The 20,717-nt window shown below is 43.3% G+C and overlaps 1 protein-coding gene across 1 annotated transcript; it reads right to left on the bottom strand.

The window, feature by feature from the left end:
* Positions 1-3,837: 3,837 nt before the first annotated feature.
* On the bottom strand, positions 3,838-14,447 carry LOC135518122 (acetyl-coenzyme A thioesterase-like). Its single transcript, XM_064943032.1, has 12 exons — positions 14,014-14,447; positions 13,269-13,338; positions 13,133-13,193; positions 12,780-13,023; positions 9,052-9,229; positions 8,846-8,965; positions 8,473-8,743; positions 7,751-7,834; positions 7,484-7,617; positions 7,276-7,404; positions 7,034-7,160; positions 3,838-4,275 (listed from the first exon to the last, which is right to left on the bottom strand). The coding sequence occupies exons 1-12, from the start codon at positions 14,339-14,341 to the stop codon at positions 4,135-4,137; spliced, it is 1,887 nt and encodes a 628-aa protein (XP_064799104.1). The 5' UTR covers positions 14,342-14,447; the 3' UTR covers positions 3,838-4,134.
* Positions 14,448-20,717: the final 6,270 nt, after the last annotated feature.

Genomic DNA, 20,717 nt, shown 5'->3' on the forward strand with positions numbered 1-20,717 from the left:
CCCAAAAATTTGAACTTCTACTTTTAAAAATCCACCTCTCTAAAAACAAGTCTCTCACCGTTGCCGCCTGCTATAGACCACCCTCTGCCCCCAGCTGTGCTCTGGACACCATATGTGAACTGATTGCCCCCCATCTATCTTCAGAGGTCGTGCTGCTAGGCGACCTAAACTGGAACATGCTTAACACCCCAGCCATCTTACAATCTAAGCTTGATGCCCTCAATCTCACACAAATTATCAATGAACCGACCAGGTACCACCCCAAAGCCATTAACACGGGCACCCTCATAGATATCATCCTAACCAACTTGCCCTCCAAATATACCTCTACTGTTTTCAACCAAGATCTCAGCAATCACTGCCTCATTGCCTGCATCCGTAATGGGTCAGCGGTCAAGCGACCTCCACTTATCACTGTCAAACGCTCCACCAGGCCTTTTTAATCTACCTGGCCCGGGTATCCTGGAAGGATATTGACCTCATCCCGTCAGTAGAGGATGGCTGGTTATTTAAAAAAAATGCCTTCCTCACCATCTTAAATAAGCATGCCCCATTCAAGAAATTTAGAACCAGAAACAGATATAGCCCTTGGTTCTTTCCAGACCTGACTGCACTTAAGCAACACAAAAACATCCTATGGCGTTCTGCATTAGCATCGAACAGCCCCCGTGATATGAAACTTTTCAGGGAAGCTAGAAACCAATTTACACAAAGGCTAGCTTTTTCAAGCAGAAATTTGCTTCCTGCAACAGAAACTCAAAAAAGTTCTGGGACACTGTAAAGTCCAGGGAGAATAAGAACACCTCCTCCCAGCTGCCCACTGCACTGAGGATAGGAAACTCTGTCACCACCGATAAATCCACTATAATTGAGAATTTCAATAAGCATTTTTCTACGCTGGCCATGCTTTCCACCTGGCTACCCCTACCCCGGCCAACTGCACTGTACTCCCCACAGCAACTCGCCCAAGCCTTCCCCATTTCTCCTTCTCCCAAATACAGTCAGCTGATGTTCTGAAAGAGCTGCAAAATCTGGACCCCTACAAATCAGCCGGGCTAGACAATCTGGACCCTTTCTTTCTAAAATTATCTGCAAAAATTGTTGCAACCCCTATTACTAGCCTGTTAAACCTCTCTTTCATTTTGTCTGAGATTCCCAGAGATTGGAAAGCAGCCGTGGTCATCCCCCTCTTCAAAGGGGGGGACACTCTACATCCAAACTGCTACAGACCTATCTCTATCCTACCCTGCCTTTCTAAGGTCTTCGAAAGCCAAGTCAACAAACAGATTACCGACCATTTCGAATCCCACCGCATCTTCTCCGATATGCAATCAGGTTTCAGAGCTGGTCATGGGTGCACCACAGCCACGCTCAAGGTCCTAAATTCTATCATAACCGCCATCGATAAGAGACAATACTGTGCAGCCGTATTCATTGACCTGGCCAAGGCTTTCGACTCTGTCAATCACCACATCCTCATCGGCAGACTCGATAGCCTTGGTTTCTCAAATGATTGCCTCGCCTGGTTCACCAACTACTTCTCTGATAGAGTTCAGTGTGTCAAGTCAGAGGGCCTGTTGTCCGGGCCTCTGGCAGTCTCTATGGTGGTGCCACAGGGTTCAATTCTTGGGCCGACTGTATACATCAATGATGTCGCGCTTGCTGCGAGTGAGTCTCTTATCCACCTCTACGCAGACGACACCATTCTGTATACGTATGGCCCATCTTTGGACACTGTGTTAACAACCTTCCAGACGAGCTTCAATGCCATTACAACTCTCCTTCCGTGGCCTCCAACTGCTCTTAAATACAAGTAAAACTAAATGCATGCTCTTCAACGGATGGCTGCCTGCACCTGCCCGCCCGTCCAGCATCACTACTCTGAACGGTTCTGACATAGAATATGTGGACAACTACAAATACCTAGGTGTCTGGTTAGACTGTAAACTCTCCTTCCAGACTCACATCAAACATCTCCAATCCACCTTACTTGGTTGCTAGGTGCAACTTTAAGAAAAATATTATATTATAAGAAAAATATTATTATTTCACAAAAGTATGGCACTGGGTCTTTACTAGTCCTGTATTAGCGGACCGATATAGCCATCTGTAGCGTGGGATAAAAAAAAACTCTAAACAGCAGGTTCGAGTCCCAGTCGGGGCTACCCCAATAATTCACTACATTGGACTATAGGACATAGTGACACACAACCTCTCCTATCTCTTCATTCTTCTCTCTCTCCCTCTGTCTGTCTCTCTGTCTGCCCCTCTCCATCTGTGTTTTAACTGTAGGAATCCTGGCTATGGATTGGCTGACTGTCCGGAGGCGGACAGAGACAGGAGATGGGAAGGGACATCTGCTACCGCTGTGGATCCACTGAACACGAGATCAAAAGCTACCTCGCTAAAATAGACCCAGCACTGGATGTGTGCCTCAATAAGCTGTGCACTATCGTATGAGAAGGAAAAAGAGAGAAGGGGTGGCTTAGGAAGGGAGCGATATAAGAGGGAGAGAGTGTGTTTCCACCAGTGTGTTGTTTGTTGTACCTATGTGTGAGTGTGTGTGTTGTCTGAGACGAATGGTAGAATCGTGTGCTGTTTTGTTGCGGCTCCTGACTCATTTGTGATCTCCCTCTCTCAGGTGAATGCCCATATGCCAAGAGTTTCATCTGTGGTAAGACTGGTTACATGTCCAGGTCCTGCCCAGACAACCCCAAAGGACTACACCGCAGGTGCAGTAGTCACACACACACATACTCTCATAGTACTAAACTATGCAAATACATCAAACAGACAATCCATAACATTGTCTCTTCTCCTTATATGTGGAAGGATGTTGTCTTGTGTGTGGTTCAGTAGAACACATCCAGAAGGATTGTCCTGAGCCGCAGGCTGCATGTTAGTAACCTATTCTACATACAGTATATTTCTCTCTGAATATCCCTCTCTTGTCAGTTCTATACAATATATTTCTATCTGTATGTCCTTCTTGTCTGTTCTATTTAATCTATTTCTATCTGAAAGTTCTGTACAGTTTCTGTCCTTAATGCACTCCAAGATGTTACTTGACTGATGTGTGTTTGTCCAATACCCCTGTGGCTAAGCAAGTGACCTTGGGCTGGCTGTTCAATAACATGAGTACTGACCATGAGGAAGTGCACGTGCCTGTGAATAAACTCCCTCCCAAACAGGCCAAGGTAGTGATCTTCTGTCCTGCCAATCAACCCAAAGGACTCACCTGATTGGACAGGACTGACTAGCACAGAGCAGACTGCACATCCCAGGACTAAATCCATGAAGGTCAATGTTCTTGCTCAGAGCATTAAAAAAAACAACATCCACAGATCCATAGTCAGTGGAAATGGATAGCTTCTCTTGAAAGAGGTCTGTGTTCTCACACCGTGGACACCATTTTTGGAATGTATATGATTCACATGGAGGGACTAGACTATATTAGACTGGAGACTGTGGTGTGCCAGCTAACAGGGGTGTGTTCAGTTCAATTAAACATTTGCCATGTTCAGTAATGGCTTGTACTGAACGACACATTTTCCCCAAAACATTCTTGAGCAGCCCAAGTAGTTCCATGGTCTGATGTCACAGGAGAAGGAGAGGTGTGTTGGATCTATGTGAATGATATGATAAGTTCAACTGATATTATGAATTTATTTCGTATATGATGAATTTCCTTTTAATAAAGGAGGAGTTAAACAGTCCCTCTATCCTCTCCTGTATCTAAAGATGTGTTTGTCTGGTAGCCCTCTTTGTTATAGGTTTCCTGTTTAGTGATGTATCCTATCTCTTCCATCCCCAGCTGTCAAAGACAAAAATCTACGGTCAAACATATAGCTTTTATTTGTTATTTACAGAATAGGTTTTGTCATTATGAGTATCATTATGTCACTGTACATTACTCGCATCAACATCTGAAATATTTATAGAAAAATTAATTAAATAAGACCTACACCACATACATGAGCTAAATTTGCTCTGAATTGTTACAGAAACGTCACAAATACATTTTGGGTAACTGTAAATGTAACACCTGTATTAGCAGCCATGGACAGTTCTGTATTGTTAGAATATGTGCTGCTGTGTCAGTTCACCATCATAGACTCATGCTTCGTGTGTGAGTCAGTAGAGGGTAGTGATGAGGTCTCTCTCCAGGAAGGTGGTACATGCGCTAGCCGTCTCTTCCATAGACTTGGACCAGCCTGCCAGGTTACCTGCTACATACGGCAAAACACCTGACGTCACCTGGTTGTAGTAACACACCTGGAACACAAAATTAGACACCTGGTGTTAACACATTTGATGTATAGTGAGATCTATGGAGGGCTACTGAAGATATGATGAAAGCTAACAAGTTATTATACTGTGCGTATTAACCCTAGAAGAAATTTCATTTAAATGACTTTCATTTATCTGCATGACTTTATATTTAGCCTCACAATGAATTGTTTCACCATTTTCTGTTCAGGAAACTAGGGCTACAAGTAGAACCCAATTGGAAAAAACAGTTGCATTCATGAATTTTATTGACAAATGTCCATTTAAAAAAATAAGATCCGCCAAAGAAAAAAAACCAGACAAAAAAAGCATTTATAAGAATGTTGTAAGTACAGATGGTTTGCTCTGTGGGAAGTGAAGATCCTACTAGTGAGTGACAACTATGTGAGCTTATTGCAGTATTATAGACACTAGGTGGTGAGGGTAGGTAGCAACACATCTGCCACGCTGATCCTCAACACTAGAGCTCCCCAAGGGTGCGTGCTCAGACCCCTCCTGTACTCTCTGTTCACCTACAACTGCATGGCCAGGCACGACTCCAACACCATCATTAAGTTTGCAGACGACACAACAGTGGTAGGCCTGATCACCGACAATAACGAGACAGCCTATAGAGAGGAGGTCAGAGACCTGGCCGGGTGGTGCCAGAATAACAACCTATCCCTCAACGTAACCAAGACTAAGGAGATGATTGTGGACTACAGGAAAAAGGAAGATCGAGCACGCCCCCATTCTCATCGACGTGGCTGTACTGGAGCAGTTTGAGAGCTTCAAGTTCCTCGGTATCCACATCACCAACAAACTAGAATGGTCCAAACACACCAAGACAGTCGTGAAGAGGGCACGACAAAACCTATTCCCCCTCAGGAAACTAAAAAGATTTGGCATGAGTCCTCAGTTCCTCAAAGGTTCTACAGCTGCAACATCGAGAGCATGCTGACTGGTTGCATCACTGCCTGGTACGGCAATTGCTCGGCCTCCGACCGCAAGGCACTACAGAGGGTAAAAATTGTCAAAGACCCCAGCCACCCTAGTCATAGACTGTTCTCTCTACTACCGCATGGCAAGCGGTACCGGAGTGCCAAGTCTAGGACAAAAAGGACCTGTTGTATTCGGCGCACGTGACAAATAAACTTTGATTATATTTTATTTGATATGTCTTGGGATTTCCTATGATCTTCTACATAGAGGAACCCCTTACCTTCTACTCTTGTGTGGCTTCTGTGAGTCATAGAGCAAAACATGTGTGTCCGTGAGAGTCTCAGGTTTTCATAGATAGCTTTTAATAGTTTGTAGCGCAAACCATTCGGACTCTACAGACGTTTTTGTTAAATGTCCTGGCCCTGGTCCCTTCAGAATCTGCCCTCGTCTCACAAACACCTCTCTAACTCAGCCTCCGTTAATCACACAGACTAATAGACAAATCCAACCAAGAAGTCTGTAGCTCAAACACACAATGTTTTAAAGGGGTTAGAAGTCCAAAATGTGCCGGTGTCAGGGGTGGGACTGTAGGAGTTAATGGACTCTGCCGTGTGTCAGGGGTGGGACTGTAGGAGTTAATGGACTCTGCCGTGTGTCAGGGGTGGGACTGTAGGAGTTAATGGACTCTGCCGTGTGTCAGGGGTGGGACTGTAGGAGTTAATGGACTCTGCTGTGTGTCAGGGGTGGGACTGTAGGAGTTAATGGACTCTGCCGTGTGTCAGGGGTGGGACTGTAGGAGTTAATGGCCTCTGCCGTGTGTCAGGGGTGGGACTGTAGGAGTTAATGGCCTGTGCCGTGTGTCAGGGGTGGGACTGTAGGAGTTAATGGACTCTGCTGTGTGTCAGGGGTGGGACTGTAGGAGTTAATGGACTCTGCCGTGTGTCAGGGGTGGGACTGTAGGAGTTAATGGCCTCTGCCGTGTGTCAGGGGTGGGACTGTAGGAGTTAATGGCCTGTGCCGTGTGTCAGGGGTGGGACTGTAGGAGTTAATGGACTGCCGTGTGTCAGGGGTGGGACTGTAGGAGTTAATGGACTCTGCTGTGTGTCAGGGGTGGGACTGTAGGAGTTAATGGACTCTGCCGTGTGTCAGGGGTGGGACTGTAGGAGTTAATGGCCTCTGCCGTGTGTCAGGGGTGGGACTGTAGGAGTTAATGGCCTCTGCCGTGTGTCAGGGGTGGGACTGTAGGAGTTAATGGCCTCTGCCGTGTGTCAGGGGTGGGACTGTAGGAGTTAATGGACTGTGCAGTCAAGCAGTTGCATGACACCAAGAATCATTCACAATCTAGTCCTGTTGTGGCCGCAACTAGACCTTGTTTCAAAGGAATCAAGGAATAATCGTATATGTATGACTAGCAATCACATGTACATAGTTTAAATCACAATTTTGCAAGGCTGTCACAAATGACAGCGCCAATAAGCCTTTTTTGGTGAATGAGATATGACTCTGAGAGGCTTGTAGAGTCATGACTCAAGGTTTCAGTTCATTGTTCGCCGGTAGGGGGTCTTGCATGCACTGGGTATTACTTAATCAAATGAACAAAATTAGTTTAAAGATTTGTTCTTTTAACTGAACGACTCAAAAAGATCAAAGTCAGTAAAATGAGCCAAACTTCCCATCACGAGATGGGAATAGACCTTGATGAAAAGGTAGTGTATGTCAACTAGGCAAATGAGAAAGCCAAAACAAAATCATACAAAGCAAGACGACACAGAGGTCCAAGGGAGTGTCGTAGGCAGTCAGTGTGTTGGTGCGTCTGCCTCACCTTGCAGCTGTTGAGTCCCAGGCTGTGGATGAGGAAACCGGCACACTTGGCCTCGCTACGGAGGAAACCCTCCACAGGGGGAACTGTTGTCACAGTTACCGACCTCAGGGCCACCACATAGGGGTCACTGTAGAAGAAACACACATATAGTTACAGAAATCAGAATGAACACATAACCATCACCCCTGTAGAAGACAGGAACACACACACACACACAAACAATATTCTGAAGGAAACCTTACCCGTCTTTGCAGGGCTGCCTCTTCGATAGCAGGAACACAAAGTCACGGCTCTTGCCTCCATTGATGGGGGGGCATTTAATATGATATACTGTCTCTTCCTCATCCGCCCTCTCCACCTCCTCACAGCTCCTACAGAAAGAAGGGGGTGTGAGAGGTTAAAGGTTTAGTTAGTTTAATGAATATAAAGCTCTGTGTTGGTCATACTTACAGGTAGTGTTTGTCCCAAAGAGGTCGCAGCGTGAGGTCAGCCAGTAAGGTGAAGGCATGGAGGGCAGAGGTCATGACCTCCATCTGAACTTGGACACAAAGCAGCTCCACCTCCTCATGGACATACACAGCGACCTGGATACACAAACATACAACAGAGAAAAGACAACGTGAAAGCAAAATGGTGTCCAACTCCAAAAAGGACAGAGAATCTCCTTTACAAAATTGCCATATAATGCCTCCGTTCATGCATGTGTGTGTTTCTTACTCTGTCACTGATGCTGCTGGCTTCCCAGTCTTGTTTCCCAGCCAGTACAGTCAGAGCTGCTACATTGTTATAGCCCAGATACACCTGCAGGGGGTGATAGGAGAGAGAGACAGTCAGCTGAGAAATAATGAGTGTATCTCAGCTTCAAACAACTTGTCATCTGGCATTGCAGCTGTGGTAGAAAAAGTTCTCAATTGTCATACTTGAGTAGAAGTAAAGATACCTTAATAGAAAATGAAAAGTGAAAGTCAACAAGTAAAATACTACTTGAGTAAAAGTCTAAAAGTATTTGGTTTTAAATATACGTAAGTATCAAAAGTAAAAGTATAAATTATTTCAAATTCCTTATATTTAGCAAACCAGAGTAATTTACAGATAGCCAGATGGCACACTCTAACATCCTTTACAAACAAAGCATTTGTGTTTAGTGAGTATGCCAGATCAGAGGCAGTAGGGATGACCAGGGATGTTCCCTTCAAAATACAATAATCCTGTCCTGCTCAGCATTCAAAATGTAACGAGTACTTTTGTGTGTTAGGAAAAATGTATGGAGTAAAAAGTACATTATTTTCTTTAGGAATGTAGTGAAGTAAAAGTAATCAAAAATACTTAAGTAGTACTTTAAAGTATTTTTACTTAAGTACTTTACACCACTGCATGGCAGCAATGTGGCAAGAACAATGGTTGCTGGTAGTGTCATGTTCATTACATGGCTGTAGTACCTGGTTGCTTTTGTCCCAGGGGACAGAGAGAGGAGCCTCCTCCTTACAGGATAGGATGTGCTTTCTAGCCATGCGTATTCTCTTCCTGACAATGGCAGACAGATATCTTCTCTCCCCGTCCTGGGTGGTGTATGTGACTTGGGGGAAGGCAGGTACGTCACCAGGTGTGTTCGCTAGCTGGTAGATGAGGAAGGCACTGTTGATGTGACGCGGTTTGTTCGCGGTCCACTCCTCACAGTTATAGGCCTCCACTCTGACACCTACCTCGATACTATACACACAGGCGCACACACATTTTAAATTCTGTGCTAATTACATTTCCATAGGATCCGATTTTCTGAAAGGTAAGAAGACAGATGACTAGAAGTGTTACCTGTTGTTAAATGTGTTGTTGACCACAGCCTTAAAGACTAGTCTGTCACCTACAGAGGAGGGCCCTCTGAAGCGGAACATGTCTACAGACCTCAGAGAGGGGAAGCAGCCACACAGACGACTGGAGAGAGAGAGACAGAGAGGGTTAGTAGTGTGTGTGCATGTGTGTGTGTGTGCGTGTGTGTGTGTGTGTGTGTGTGTCTCTACCTGGCTGCCACTGTGGCTGCGTTCTCCATCCAGGCCATGATCTGTCCTCCGAAGGTGTTGCCATGGTGATTGGCATGTGGAGGCAGTACCAGCTCGATGCTCTCTACACGCGTGAACTCTGTGGACACAGCAGACAGCGGGTCTCTCCTGCTACACACACCCGGAGAGGAATAGTTACCTGATGGAGGGGAACACGTACAGACATGGGGATTAAAAAGAGCTGCAATGACACACCTAGAACAACTAATCACCAACTCAGCAATAGCCCTCAGACAGACATGTACGTTGCTTCATCATGTGGCTCTGACAGAGAGCATTACACATAGATAACCCACTGGGCACACTGCGTCATTTCAACGTGGATAATTGGGTAATTTATTTATCTGTTATTTTACCAGGTAAATTGACTGAGAACACATTCTCATTTGCAGCAACGACCTGGGGAATAGTTTCAGGGGAGAGGAAGGGGATGAATGAGCCAATTGTAACTGGGGATTATTAGGTGACCGTGATGGTTTGAGGGCCAGATTGGGAATTTAGCCAGGACACCGGGGTTAACACCCCTACTCTTACGATAAGTGCCATGGGATCTTTAATGACCTCAGAGAGTCAGGACACCCGTTTATCATCCCATCCAAAAGACAGCACCCTACACAGGGCAGTGTGTAGGGGTATTGGGATATTTTTTTTTTAGACCAGAGGAAAGAGTACCTCCTACTGGCCCTCCAACACCACTTCCAGCAGCATCTGGTCTCCCATCCAGGAACTGACCAGGACCAACCCTGCTTAGCTTCAGAAGCAAGCCAGCAATGGTATGCAGGGTGGTAGGCTGCTGGTAATATTTGGTTGAGATGTTGATCACTCAAAAAGACAGCCAAAGGTTTATTGAACTTCCAATGTGTTATCACTACATTTTCAACCATTTAAAAGAACAGCAAAGTTCAATTAGGAATAAAATGTCAGATATTTAGTTTATTTATTCAACAGATTAATGTGATATCACTGTACTCCATCTAATAGCAAAACCAAATTACCTGGATTCCAGTTGAGATTACATTAAAAGTACATCATGGTGGACAGTGATCAATGCTGTTTGAGATATTGCGCAGATTATTACAGAAATGGTGAAGATCTCCACAGACCCGCTATCTTCAACTTGCATGACTTATATGATTACATAAGAAGATATGTATAGTCATAGTAACCTCAATGTGGCCATGGATGTGTTACTCATTTTAAGGTTGAATGTTACATAACTTTAGGCTATTTGCTCTATTACAAAAGTAGTATTGAATTGTGTTTATTTGACAATGCAACCAAATATCAACATTAAAAATACATATCTACTGCTTGGATAGTTCCATCTGAGCCACTGTTATGTTTGGTTGAGTTGGAGACATGAATTTAATATAACATGTGTTAACTTATCAGCAAGTTAACACACTATTTCTTGTATTTTAAAAAGTGAACGTGAATTAAGTTTGGTTGTCAACACATCTAACGTCTGCTTGGATAGTTCCATCTGAGCCACTGTTATGTTTGGTTGAGTTGGAGACATGAATCTAATATAACATGTGTTAACTTATCAGCAAGTTAACACACTATTTCTTGTATTTTAAAAAGTGATCGTGAATTAAGTTTGGTTGTCAACACATATAACGTCTGCTTGGATAGTTCCATCTGAGCCACTGTTATGTTTGGTTGAGTTGGAGACATGAATCTAATATAACATGTGTTAACTTATCAGCAAGTTAACACACTATTTCTTGTATTTTAAAAAGTGATCGTGAATTATGTTTGGTTGTCAACACATATAACATCTGCTTGGATAGTTCCATCTGAGCCACTGTTATGTTTGGTTGAGTTGGAGACATGAATCTAATATAACATGTGTTAACTTATCAGCAAGTTAACACACTATTTCTTGTATTTTAAAAAGTGATCGTGAATTATGTTTGGTTGTCAACACATATAACGTCTGCTTGGATAGTTCCATCTGAGCCATTGTTATGTTTGGTTGAGTTGGAGACATGAATCTAATATAACATGTGTTAACTTATCAGTAAGTTAACACACTATTTCTTGTATTTTAAAAAGTGATCGTGAATTATGTTTGGTTGTCAACACATATAAGGTCTGCTTGGATAGTTCCATCTGAGCCACTGTTATGTTTGGTTGAGTTGGAGACATGAATCTAATATAACATGTGTTAACTTATCAGCAAGTTAACACACTATTTCTTGTATTTTAAAAAGTGATCGTGAATTATGTTTGGTTGTCAACACATATAACGTCTGCTTGGATAGTTCCATCTGTACCACGGACTTATTCTGGCTTTAATTCCAGTTTGTCTACATTTACATTTAAGTCATTTGGCAGACGCTCTTATCCAGAGCGACTTACAAATTGGTCTACAAACTAATAATTTATATGTTGGAGTCACGTCTCCATCTCAACCAAAAATCTAAGTTACAGAATAGGACTAAATCAAATCAAACTCTAAATGAACTTCAAATATGGTTTGATTTGATTTAGTCCTATTCTCTAACTTAGATTTTTGGTTGAGATGGAGACGTGACTCCAACATATTAATTATTAGTTTGTAGACAAACTGGAAATAAAGCCAGACTAAGTCAGTGGTACAGATGGAACTATCCAAGCAGAAGATGCATCTCCTTCAAATGTTGATATATGGTTGTGTTGACAACCAAACACAATTCAATATCACTACATTTTAAATCAAGCTTGAAACCCCAGGTCTATTGTATGGTCTATTTTTAGTTGATTACTGGGATCAATCAAACATTTCCTGTTGATGTCTTTGTAAATGCTATATAGGCTTACATAGCATCATTGATGATTGATAAAGTATGGTCACATTTCATTTGCTCTGTTAAAGCTACCCTTTGGAATGACTTTGATGGTAACCGTGAATCTATTTTGTTTTAAAGTGGAGATCTTTCAACAATCATTCTCACGATAGCACATTGGTAACAGATCTAACAGCTGGGCTTAGTTAATACCTTGGATGTGAGACCAACATGTAGCTGTAGATATATACATTTTCCAGTAGGAGGTGCTGCCCAGCCTATAGTTTTGTTTCTGGATAGTGGCTATAACTTACAAAATCTTACATTGTTTAAAAAGTACAAATTCAACATAATAAGGTTTTTGTATTTTGAAATGTGGTTTCCATGATGACATAATACTGTGGTTGAAATCTCACTGATTGATTACATTGATTACTCTTTTTAGAAACACTTTTTCCCCCACATGTTTTCCATGTCACAACACATTGAAAAATTACGTTGAAACAACGTTGATTCAACCAGTTTGTGCCCGGTGGATCTGAAAAAAAATATGTGTGCTCTTCTCTTTGTGTTGGTGTGTATGTGAGTGTGGATGTCTTTCTCTGTCCTCTTGCTGACTCTTAGCCCCTTCCATCAGAGCACTGTACCAAACAAACTCTATCTCTCCTCTTTCTCAGCTACAAAGGTATTTATTTGTTTATATTTGCCAATTGAAAATGAGTTCAAGGGGCAATTATAGTGCCTCTCAGAACAAGATCACCTAAGTCAAGATAACAATACAGATTAGGACACAATATCCCAGGCTGACACACACACACACACACACACACACACAGATGTGAGAGAGGAGCGAGAGAGAGAATGAGAGAGAAAGAGAGAGGTCTAGAAAGAGAGAGCGAGAAATACAGAGAGACTGACCGTTGGCTAGTGTGTGGTAGTCTTGTAGCAAGGTACTGAAGGTCTGTTCATTGTAAAGGCGAAGTCTTCGTCTCTCTGAGGCCAGAGAATGCTGCAGCTGCTCCTCTGCAGAACACAGATCCTCCACCGGCCGCAACAACACTTTCTGTGGTCCCGCTGGCTTTCCAACAAAGGTGGAGTAGGCCACACATACCAACCTCTCCACATGTTCCCTCACATCCTGCACTGACACACGGATTCCAACCTACACACACACAATTGTTATATTATACATTCAAATATATATAATACTTGTACATGCGTGCATATGTGTGTGTGTGTGTGTGCGGGTGCGTGTGTGTGTGTGGTCTTACCTCCATACTAGTGGTGAACGCTCTGTTGACTTTGGACTTGATGGTGATCACCTGACCAACCCTGCAAACAACATTAGAAATATTAAAAACGTTACATGCATTTGATTGATTGATGGACTGATTGGTTGATTCGTACCTTCCAGTCTCCTCAAACTGGATGTCGTCCATGGATAGTGTGACACATGCCATCCCAGCATGACGCTCAGCTAAGGGACACACACACACACACACACACAGTTATCTCACATTGTTAATCTTTATATTTACAGTATTTATGTTTCATCTCTCCAACTGTGGCCCGAACTACAATTACAGTGACATTCCAATCCTTAACATCCTCATGGTGGATAACACCAATCTCTTATAATGTGTTATTGTGCGCACACACACACACACACACACACACACACACACACACACACACACACACACACACACACACACACACACACAGGGGTATGTTAGTAGGTGAGGGGTCAGTGCACTGCTGTTACCCTGTCTGTCCAGCAATGGCCACTGAAGGTCAGCTCTGTCACACACACCCTACTTGCGTAACTGAGGTGGTGTGTGTGGGGGTGTGTGTGAGGTGGCAGACACTACCCCTGACATCTAATCAGTTTCTATTCCTGAACTCTGAACTGTTCCTAGTCTCTATATTGTTAACATTTGCTCAGCATTTACACCAGAGGAAACTCTCCACCTGATATTTAAAATATACATATACAGATGGGAATAGCAGTGTAACGCTTCCATGAACTTTACATGGTCTACTTGTCTGTCTTCTTTGCATGGAGACAGACACAAAGACACACACGTACACATACAGCCACATGCGCGCGCACCAGCACACACACACACACACACACACACTATATACTGACCAGCGAGGCAGGCGATTGTGTCCATCCATTTGAGTAGCTGCCCAGCACTCAGGTCTCCTTGGTGATCTGCATGGCATGGCTGTATAGACTGGCACATCTGGACATTCATAGGTGCAGGGGTTTGCACACGACATGAGCCCAGGAGAGGAGCAGCCTGAGCAGACCGATGCCTCTGGATCTCTTGGTCCTTATGGGGCTCCACAGGGCATGACCCCCGGTGTACACCCATGCTCGGAGCATATTGAGTGGGCACAGGGACAGGCCCCTTCAGATCCCGGAGGTAGTGGTTGTCCAGAGCGAAGCCATTCTGGAGGCTTTGGGTCATCATGACCCTGTTGCTTCTCTGAGTAAGTGCAGAGAAAATCAGTATACCAGCCTATCTGTGTCCCTGAGTGAGAGCAAGTGAGCGAGATGGCAGTGTAACACCACTCTGTCCCTCCCTCCTTCCCTCTCTCCGTCTGTAAATCTTATCTGTGGTAAATCTTATCTGCGGCTCTAAGCCCTATGACGTAAACACACACCGTTACACACTGTGGCAATGAGTTTCAATCATAGTTCTCACTCAATTTGAATACACACTGCGACTTTGGGGGGTCTGGCAAGGGAGATGGAAAACTGGACTGGAAACGGTCACCAAACAGAGCCAAACTCAGTCACATGATATGACACACAATCCTCTACATTCTAGATACTTGGCTGGTACACAGACGTGTGTGCGCACACACATACCTAACACACACTACAGATGGACTCTGACAGCCCGGTGTGCTGATAGTACTCGTGACCCCGGAATAGACCAATAATATCTATCTGCAGACTGCAATAACTACAAGGGATGATTATAGCCTACCTTATCATTTAGTTTTAGGAGAAACAGAGAAAACTAAATCATACAGCTGTTTTTTTTGTTTGTTTTTTGACATATAACTTTGGATGCTAGCTAGCAAGCAGACCTCCTTGAAGATAGACCAAAGTATCAGCTATCACACCATGTAAAGGAACAACCTCCACGTTTCTCTCAGAAAATGCAACTAACTGGATTTATGTCGACTCTGTCAGACACTCCGTCAGAATTTTACAATTCCTGTCCAACAAGTGTTTAAATGCCTTGATTATTTCATTCTAAAATTAGATTATTTAAATATGCAATACAATCAGGGGTCCTTATGGTATGGCTGATCCTGCTCATTTCTGATTCATTTAGGGTTATAGGCAAGTCTGATGGAGTTAACCAAATCTCCCAACACATCTTTTAGGAATCAACATTTTGAGATAAATATGATTTAAAGTCAAATGATCATTTTTCTGTTTGCATCCATTATTGACAGGTTTTAGAATTTTAAACCCAAATCTCCCAACATATCTTTTAGGAATCAACATTTTGAGATAAATATGATTTAAAGTCAAATTATAATTTTTCTGTTTGCATCCATTATTGACAGGTTTTAGAATTCTTGGGGAGGAGAGTTTGAAACTGGTCTCCTTGGCTCCGGACAAGAGTATTTCCAAGCATAGAGCCGACATGGAAATGAAGAGTATCACCAGTATTTTGAGAATATCCCCAAAAAATATTTTCCCTCAAAGATTCTCCTAAATTAAAATGTTAAGCTCAAATAATGCAACAAAATACATATTTATTTCAACTATAAACATTTTTCCCTGACGGAAAAAGATTGTCCCAGCTTTCAAGAATCGCTGATCTAATTTCCTATTGGATGCTTTCTTCATTCATAAAGACTTTTTATTCAATTTTGATACATTCATTAGCAGAGACCATGTGATATGGAGTGTCATTCTAACTTGTAGGGGACATGGGGCCATCAGTTGGACATTGATTAGATCACTATATATATATACACAAATGTATGTGGACACCCCTTCAAATGAGTTAATTCATTTTTTTCAGGCACATCCGTTGCTGACAGGTGTATACAATCTAGCACACAGCCATGCAATCTCCATAGCAAAAAGTGTAGAATGGCCTTAAGAGCTCAGTGACTTTCAACGTGGTGCTGTCATAGGATGCCACCTTTCCAACAAGTCAGTTTGTCATATTTCTGCCCTGCTAGAGCTGCCTCAGTCAACTGTCAGTGCTGTTAATTTGAAGAGGAAACGTCTAGGAGCAGCAACGTGTAGTGGTTGGCCACATAAGCTCACAGAACGGGACCGCTAACTGCTGAAGTGCGTCTGTCCTCGTTTGCAACACTCACTACCGAGTTCCAAACTGCCTCTGGGAGCAACATCAGCACAATAACTGTTCGTAGGGAGTGACCGAGCAGCCGCATACAAGCCTAAGATCACCATGTGCAATGCCAAGCGTCGGCTGGAGGGGTGTAAAGCTCGCTGCCATTGGACTCTGGAGCAGTGGAAATGTGTTCTCTGGAGTGATGAATCACGTTTCACCATCTAGCAGTCTGATGGACAAATCTGGGTTTGGCGGATGCCAGGAGAACGCGACCTGCCTCAATGCATAGTGCCAACTGTAAAGTCTGGTGGAGGAGGAATAATGGTCTGGGGTTGGTTTCCATGGTTTGGGCAGACCCGTTAGTTCCAGTGAAGGGAAATCTTAACGCTACAGCATACAATGACATTCTAGACGATTCTGTGCTTCCAACTTTCTGGCAATAGTTTGGGGGAAAGCCCTTTCCTACTTCAGTATGACAATGCCCCCATGCACAAAGCCAGGTACATACAGAAATGGTTTGTCGAGATTGGTATGGAAGAAATTGACTGGCCTGCACAGAGCCCTGACCTCAACCCCATCGAACACCTTTGGGATGAATTGGAACGCCGACTGCGAGCCAGGGCTAATCGCTCAACATCAGTGCCCGACCACACTAATGCTTAGCAATGTTCCAACATCTTGTGAAAAGCCTTGCCAGGAGAGTGGAGGCTGATATAGTCATGTAGTGTATCTTCAATATACTGTTTGATCAGGAACTGGGTCACGTGGGCAGGTTACCGCACTGGGCACAAACTGGTTGTATCAACATTGTTTCCAAGTCATTTACACTGAAATTACGTTGAAACAACGTGGACTAGATGTTGAATAGAGTATGTGCCAAGCGAGACAAAAGGTGCTCTTTGCTATCATCCAGGCCCCCGATCAAGATAGCAATAAAACAAACACGAGCTGTGGAATGACAAACTCTTGTTTTTTGAAATTATCTAGGCAAATTAATACATGAAGGAATTCAATTAATTCACTCATCCTGAAAGATATATTAGTAAAACCACATGTTGGGGATATTATCTCGAAACTCCGTCAGTATAGCAGAAGGGGCAGTGTGTAAACTCCAAATCTGATTGGCTGTTGTCTCATTCCCCCTCTGCAAACGAGATCCCGGAGCCTTGGTAAGAAACGTGTTTTGTTTTGACAGTGCTCTTTTAAATTTGTTAAACTTTCTCAGAAACATTAAAAACCTTGAACAGAATGGGCCTATTGCAACCATCGATGACTACCAGGTAATCGCCAGCTGATCTCTCCTTAATAAACAATCACATACAATCACCCGCACAGCTGATCTCATTTGCATACTTTGTTGGCCATCATATTACCATTCCCTAAAGCTGATGTCTGTGTCAACTTTTAAGTTCTGCATTCAACCAAAATCTCAGTTATAAAAAAAACTTGTTTGCCCCTCAACACAGCAGTTCACTTGACGTCGCTTCGGTGTCAAACAAGCTTGAAAGCAGACTGCTTTTTGGAGAGAAGAAACAATATTGCCTTCTCACTTCCAGGATTGTTGAACGTTGGTCAAACATTTTAAGGTTTACAATCTAGCTAGTTAGCTACATCAATGTAGAACCGCAATATTGCGACAAGAATACACAAAGCATGCATGCTAGCTAGCTACACTGAACAAAAATATAAATGCAATATGTAAAGTGTTGGTCCCAGGTTTCATGAGCTGAATTAAAACAAACCAGAACGTTGCCATTTGAACAAAAATATTATTTCTCTGAAATTTTGTACACAAATTTGCTAGTGAGCATTTCTCCCTTTCCAAGATAATGTATCCACCTGACAGGTGTGGCATATCAAGGAGCTGATTAAACAGCATGATCATTACACAGGTGCACCTTGTGCTGCGGACAAAAAAGGCCACTCTAAAAAGTGCAGTTCTGTCACCCAACACATCTCAAGGAGTGTGCAATTGGCATGCTGACTGCAGAAATGTCCACCAGAGCTGTTGCCAGAGAATTGAATGTTCCTTTCTGAACCATAAGCCGCCTCCAATGTTGTTTTAGAGAATTTAGCAGTACGTCCAACCGGCCTCACTACCTCAGACCACGTGTAACCACGCCAGCCCAGGACCTCCCCATCTGGCTTCTTCACCTGCGGGATCATCTGGGTCCAGCCACCCGGACATCTGATGAAACTGTGGGTTTGCGCAACTGAAGAATTTCTGCAAAAACTGTCAGAAACCATCTCAGGGAAGCTCATCTGTGTGCTCGTTCTCCTCACCAAGGTCTTGGCCTGACTAGTTCAGCGTCATAGGAAAATGCTCACCTTCGATGGCCACTGGCACGCTGGAGAAGTGTGCTCTTCTTGGATGAATCCCGGTTTCAACTGTACCGGGCACATGGCAGACAGAAACCGTTTCAGGGAAGGTCATATGTGTGCTCGTTGTCCTTACCAGGGTCTTGGCCTGACTGTAGTTCGGCTTGTGTGGCGTCGTGTGGGCGAGCGGTTTGCTGATGTCAATGTTGTGATTAGAGTGCCCCATGGTGCCTGTGGGGTTATGGTATGGGCAGGCATAAACTGGCATAGGCTACGGACAATGAACACAATTGCATTTTATCGATGGCAATTTGAATGCACAGAGATGTTTCCGTATGATAATGCACGGCCCCATGTCGCAAGGATCTGTACGCAATTCCTGGAAGCTGAAATGAAAATGTCCCAGTTCTTCCATGGCCTGCACACTCATCAGACATGTCACCCATTCCACATATTTGGGATGCTCTGGATAGACGTGTAAGACAGCGTGTTCCAGTTCCTGCCAATATCCAGCAAGTTCACACAGCCATTGAAGAGGAGTGGGGTAACATTCCACAGACCACAATCAACCGCCTGATCAACTCTATGTGAAGTGTGTTGTGCGGCATGAGGCAATTGGTGGTCACACCAGATAGAATACAGATGCATTTCCGTATTCCCAGTCATGTGAAATCCATAGATTATGGCCTAATTCACTTTTATAAATTGACTGATTTCATTTTATGAACTGTAACTCAGTAAAATCTTAGACATTTTTGCATGTTTTTGTTCAGTGTCGTTTCAGTTAACTACCAGCCGTACAGTAAACTACCAGTCGTACAGTTAACTACCAGCTGTACAGTTAACTACCCGCCGTACAGTTAACTACCAGCCGTACAGTAAACTACCAGCCGTACAGTAAACTACCAGCCGTACAGTAAACTACCAGCTGTACAGTAAACTACCAGCCGTACAGTAAACTACCAGCCGTACAGTAAACTACCAGCCGTACAGTAAACTACCAGCTGTACAGTAAACTACCAGCCGTACAGTAAACTACCAGCCGTACAGTAAACTACCAGCTGTACAGTAAACTACCAGCCGTACAGTAAACTACCAGCTGTTACAGTAAACTACCAGCTGTACAGTAAACTACCAACCGTACAGTAAACTACCAGCCGTACAGTAAACTACCAACCGTGCAGTAAACTACCAGCCATACAGTCGCCTCTGTTCATTCATCCTTGGTGCATTTAGACAGACCCATTTTCATAAATCTCAGATGCCTTTATGATGCTCTCTCATATCTTCTTCTGTAGCCCATCTCTCTCATATCTTCTTCTGAAGCACATCTCTCTCATATCTTCTTCTGAAGCACATCTCTCTCATATCTTCTTCTGTAGCCCATCTCTCTCATATCTTCTTCTGAATCACATCTCTCTCATATCTTCTTCTGAAGCACATCTCTCTCATATCTTCTTCTGAAGCACATCTCTCTCATATCTTCTTCTGTACACCATCTCTCTCATATCTTCTTCTGTAGCCCATCTCTCTCATATCTTCTTCTGTAGCCCATTTCTCTCATATCTTCTTCTGTAGCCCATCTCTCACATATCTTCTTCTGTAGCCCATCTCTCTCATATCTTCTTCTGTAGCCCATTTCTCTCATATCTTCTTCTGTAGCCCATTTCTCTCATATCTTCTTCTGTAGCCCATCTCTCTCATATCTTCTTCTGTAGCCCATCTCTCTCATACAGTGGGGCAAAAAAGTATTTAGTTAGCAACCAATTGTGCAAGTTCTCCCACTTAAAAAGATGAGAGAGGCCTGTAATTTTCATCATAGGTACACTTCAACTATGACAGACAAAATGAGAGAAAAAAATCCAGAAAATCACATTGTAGGATTTTTTATTTATTTATTTGCAAATTATGGTGGAAAATATGTATTTGGTCACCTACAAACAAGATAGATTTCTGGCTCTCACAGACCTGTAACTTCTTTAAGAGGCTCCTCTGTCCTCCACTCGTTACCTGTATTAGTGGCACCTGTTTGAACTTGTTATCAGTATAAAAAGACACCTGCCCACAACCTCAAACAGTCACACTCCAAACTCCACTATGGCCAAGACCAAAGAGCTGTCAAAGGACACCAGAAACAAATTTGTAGACCTGCACCAGGCTGGGAAGACTGAATCTGCAATAGGTAAGCAGCTTGGTTTGA

The sequence above is a fragment of the Oncorhynchus masou genome, chromosome 28 (genome assembly GCF_036934945.1).
Source record: "Oncorhynchus masou masou isolate Uvic2021 chromosome 28, UVic_Omas_1.1, whole genome shotgun sequence".
Classification (NCBI taxonomy): Eukaryota; Metazoa; Chordata; class Actinopteri; order Salmoniformes; family Salmonidae; genus Oncorhynchus; species Oncorhynchus masou.